Source organism: Macadamia integrifolia, chromosome 2 (genome assembly GCF_013358625.1).
Source record: "Macadamia integrifolia cultivar HAES 741 chromosome 2, SCU_Mint_v3, whole genome shotgun sequence".
Taxonomy (NCBI): Eukaryota; Viridiplantae; Streptophyta; class Magnoliopsida; order Proteales; family Proteaceae; genus Macadamia; species Macadamia integrifolia.
In genome coordinates, this window is record NC_056558.1 from 33,305,569 (window position 1) to 33,310,739 (window position 5,171).

General features: G+C 34.7%; 1 protein-coding gene across 1 annotated transcript in view; it reads left to right on the plus strand.

Annotated features, from left to right (window-relative positions):
- Positions 1-3,790: 3,790 nt before the first annotated feature.
- The window catches only part of LOC122065107 (putative aminoacrylate hydrolase RutD), a 5,011-nt gene continuing 3,630 nt past the window's right edge, over positions 3,791-5,171 (plus strand). The window contains exons 1-2 of the mRNA XM_042628913.1: positions 3,791-3,905; positions 4,053-4,367. Coding sequence (XP_042484847.1) covers positions 3,791-3,905; positions 4,053-4,367 — 430 coding nt within the window. The remainder of the gene's footprint in view (positions 3,906-4,052; positions 4,368-5,171) is intronic.

Consider the following 5,171-nt stretch of genomic DNA (forward strand, 5'->3'; position numbering starts at 1 on the left):
TTCTTAAAGGAAAAAGATGAACACTAAGCATTACAAAGCGAGCTAAGAAATCTCCATCTTCAGTATTGCCATCAATAGAGAAACTCATCGTTAACAGTAAAACAGATAGTGAGGCCTAGAGAAAGCATCACGATCTATGTCATCCCTTAAGTAGAATAAACTTTTCGTTTACATTTAGCCGCTTCCTTAGCAAGAAAATCTGCAACCATATTTGCTTCTTGCAAGCAATGAGAAATTTTTCATTGAATCAATCTAAGATATTCTTGAACCGCAACACAATCTTGCATAACAAACCATGGGATTGAATTACAGTGAACTGTAGACACCATAGCCTCAGAATCTGATTCAATCTAGAGGTGAGATATCCTAAGAGACATCGCTTTAATGATTCCTGCCATTAGTGCTTTAAACTCCAAAAAGAAATTGGATGAACTCCCAGTGAAATAGAAAAGGAATCTAGAACATTGCCTAAAGAATACTGTCTCTAAATAAACCATCTGCTCCAGCTTTGCTTGAGTTGCCATGAGCACACCCGTCCACATTAAGCTTCACCAATCCTATCTATGGCTTACACTAGAAAACTTCCAAGGTCAACAATGTTGGTTGAGGAAGAGCTTGCAAACCAAGACTTCAATAACAAAGGAGATCATTTGGAAATCAAACCGCTTGGTTTTTTGTTTTCTATAAGTTAGCAAAGTATGTATCAAGCTCAAAATATAAAATATAAAAAGATGTACATGATTTACATCTGGGCATACATTTAAAAAAAAAAAAGAGGACTTAATTCTCCACCTTCGGCGTGGGAACGGAGATTAAAAACCTCAAGATTCATCTGAAAGAGCCACCTTAGGCATTACCATCAATAGCACCCTTTAGAGTTTAGACAAATAAAATAGAAACCATCTAAGGTTCATATGTCAAAATTGAGTGATTCAAAATCCATTTTCTCTCATATTTCACATATTTTACTTGGTATGAAACTTGGGGAATGTACTGGTCAATAGTGGGTGTCTTCAGTATAGGTCCCACTTAACTTAAATGGAATATTCTCCTAATGAAGGGGCAATTAAGCTGTTTCCAAACCAAATTTAGGTATCCAATATTCAGATATACTAGTAAATTTCTAGGTAAGATAATCACATTTCATCATATTTTTTCCTCTAGTGGAAATATAGTCATTTTACATAAACGCTTTGTAAACATCCTAAAGAACATGAGAAAACTCTCAAATTCATAGATACTAGGTCTCTTAGCCTCGAAAGATAATCATCATCGTAAAGAAGGTGACAAAATGAAGTTTCTATAGAATGCCCTTCTTTGAGTGAGAGCTATGAAACAATTAAACTCAGAGAAGAGATCCTTTTGATCCCTCGAATCATTGGGGTGATCATAATCTCACCAACACCTTGCTCAACAGTGCTAGAGTATTGAAAAACAACGAAAATAACATTATTATCGAAATCATTGAATGCCCAGTAAAAGAACAACCAATGGAAAACATTAGATTTTGTCCCTATGGTGTGTAATGGGGGTGAAACAGGGTTGGGTTGGGCCGGGTTTCTTAAAAACCAACCCAACCCTAGGTCCCCAAAACAAAACCCAGGCCCAACCCAACCCTGCCAAGTTCATGCTTAGGCCACCCTACAGGGCTCAAGTTCGCGTGTGTACATCGCTTTCTAAGACAACATCGGACTACACCACACGATCATAGAATTTCCACGTGTCATTCTCTTGTTCTGTACTATACGATGTATAGCGCACCCCGTGCTTCAGAGGATTCGGATCCACTTTTTGTCCAAAAACCATGCGTTAGAATCCATTGATTGATCATGCTTTCGATTATGTTCGATTCCTCTAATCCTCTTTTGAATCAATTATGAATACACTTGAATTTTCATTTTTAGCTATATTTTACTTCTTCTAGGGTTCTGGCTGATTTCGATCTAATTCAAATAGAAGTTGATGGAGACCTATTTCATGTCCGATTCCAAAATTTTAAACTTGGATCTAAACTCGGACTAAATAGTTCAAGTCCACAGAATGGTACTGTGTAAATGGTTTGATTCGATACGATGTAAGATTTTTTAGGTAAAACTAAAATCGAAACAATTAATCAATTGTTCCATTTTCAACCGAAACCATTTATTCATTTATAAACGGTTTCGGTTTAAACAACTTTCTTATGTTTTCTATTTTATTTTATTTTTTCAAACAATTTCTTTATCTATAAATTTTTTTGTGAAATGGATGTAAATTTTGACATTGAATTGAATTATTAACCATTATATGTTTTCTTTAATAGTTGTTTAATGTAAATATAAATTTTTTTTTTGTTGATGTATATAAACTTAACATTGAATGACCTGAACTTGCTATGTATATCTTAATCAATTTAATGGTTTACTAACAGTTTAAATGTTAAAACTAAAATCGAACAATTTATTAAATTGTTTCAATTTTAAAACCAAAACCAAACTATTTATTAAACAGTTTCATGGTTTCGTTGTAAATGGCTCGGTTAGATTTTGATAAATGGTTTCGGTTTCAAATTCATATCCTTACTCTATAGAAGTATTTAGAACTTGACACTTTCCTTCAACTACCCATTGTCTTTTTCTAAAAATTCTTTAAATTAAGGTATTAAAAGGTTTTAAAAAATAATTTGAAAATATCATTATCATGTATATTTTTTGAGTACATATGTGAAATGATAGTATTACTTTCATTGGCATAGTGGAGATAGCCAGGCACAGGAGAGCACTAGCCTAAGTCCTACAGAGCTCTCTAGTTCGGTTCTCTGCCCCCACCTACGTGGTTGTCACTCAAAGATTTCCCCCTTATCCCACCTAAGGTTGTTAAACTCTTTGGTTCCATTGTAAACAACTCGGTTTAGTTCAGTGCAGGACTTTTTAGGTGATACCAAAATTGAATTATTTAATAAACAATTGCCTGAAGATAAATCGAAAATGTTTATAAATTGTTTAGGTTTAAGGGAAAAAAATTGAAAAAAGTAACCAATTAGGTGAAAATCATAGGGAAATTTGGTTATTTAAAAAAATGAGGGGAGAAGAAGAGATAAAACTTCCAATGTAGGGGAGTTAAAAAATAAAAAATAAATAAAATAAAATAAAATCCTCAAGATAAGGGAGTTTTAGTAAATATAGGTAAAGTACAGAAGAGTTACAGTAATTGGGATTCGGTTCCTCACCAACCACTTGGGCAACTCTGAGTCCGGAACTTCAACAGTGAGCCATAATTAGCACCCTGCACCCAATTGTTGGATGTTCACGATCACAACAATCCAACGGCTTAGAGGTCTTAGACACGTATCTCAACACCTGGGAATTCATGTCTTAGGCCTTTTGGGTCATTGGAAGGGTAGGTTGGTTGGGCATCCTCTGACCCTTTGGTAAATGGTTTCGATCAATTTGATTTTTGACACATTAAAAGTAGCAATTGGTGATGATTAAAAAAGGCAGAGGTACGGAGATATGCAGTTGATCCAAATGTAAGTCTGCGTTAATAACTGCATATAACTACCTCCTGTATATGACCAGAAAGATGTAAGTCTGCGTTAACAGCTGCATGTGCTGAGAATTGAAGCCAGGTAGCTGCAACCAAATGAGTAATTTTATCATAAATTCATATAAGATTTTCACTTTGGAAGAGTGGATCTTCGTTAAAATCGGCTCCAGAGCACAGTTCCGCTTCAGAGTAGAGAGAGAGAGAGAGAGAGAGAGAGAGAGATGGTAACTGCATGAACTTAGAGAAGTCATTGGTGCATGGGCTGATGACGCTGGTTGGACTAAGACACCAGGCGGTGGAGATCGAGCCTGGGACAACCATTAAATTTTGGGCTCCATCTGAAACAACTAAGAAAGTAAAAGAGAAAGCTGAAGAAAATGGTTTTTCATATATGTCATAAAATGATGATTACATATTTATACCTCTACATAATTGCTGACTAGACTCTCAACTCTCCATCCTAACCATGTGATAACAGTTAGTTGGTTATGAATTTGTTACATGGGTCTTGATACAATGTATCACAGTGTTAAGTAGTATATTACGGTGCCTTGTCCCTAACAAGCTCGTTTTTGAGAAGGTGAAGGTGGATCCAGAGGAGGAGGAGAAGAAGAAGAAAACAAAGATGCCTGCGGTGGTATTGCTACATGGCTTCACTTGTGAAGGTATCATGACGTGGCAGTTACAGGTGAGACCATTGACGAGTAAGTACGCTATCTACATTCTAGACCTTCTCTTCTTTGGACATTCCATAACCAGTAGGACCGATTGGTCACCGGAGTTCCAGGGAGAATGCATGGTCCTACTTATTAAATTCTCTGAATTATTCGCGAATAATTGTGTCGAACAGAATTTTACGAATAATTCTGTCCGAATCTGAATCAAATAAAAAATTCTCGAATTTTATAGACTTTTTTTAAAATTCACGAATAATTCGGTGGAGCCGAATTCTATCAGAATTATAACCTAATTTTATCCCATGTAAAATATATATATATATATATATCTTGAATAAGTCAATAAGCCTCTAGAAAATAGTGTGGTTATTATGCATTTATTATCCTAATGTTACTTTTCTTCTTTTTTTAACAGAAACCGACAAAGTTTATCTTTCCTGAGGTAATCTCTCACACTTCTACAAAAAAAAAATCTCTCACCCCATTTTGGTTTGACTAAGTCTTACAGTCGTTACTCTCTCTCTAGTCTTTAAGGTGAACATGAATGGTGGGTGACGTGGGTCTAATTGAATTTGTGCTCAGTCCCCCCTCTTAGTCTCTCTTTCTCTGATTCAATTATTTGAGTGATAGGAAATGAGTTTAAAAAAAAAAGAGATAAATATAATATTTTATCTTTAAAATTTACAATTTTAATTTTTATATCATTTGTATGTTATGTACATATGATAATTGATGGATAATAAGAAACAAGTATGGCGAATATTAAAAATAACATCCAAAATTTTTGTCCGCTTTTTATTTTTGTAAACGAATAATTCTCGAATCCGAATCAGAACTTGAATTTTATCATCTCCGCTTTTTTGACTGATATTTTGACCGAATCATTGAATTAATGAAACACATTAATCCGAATAATTCCCGAATCCAAATTTAATTACTATGTGCATGGTGAAGGGACTGAAGAAGTTA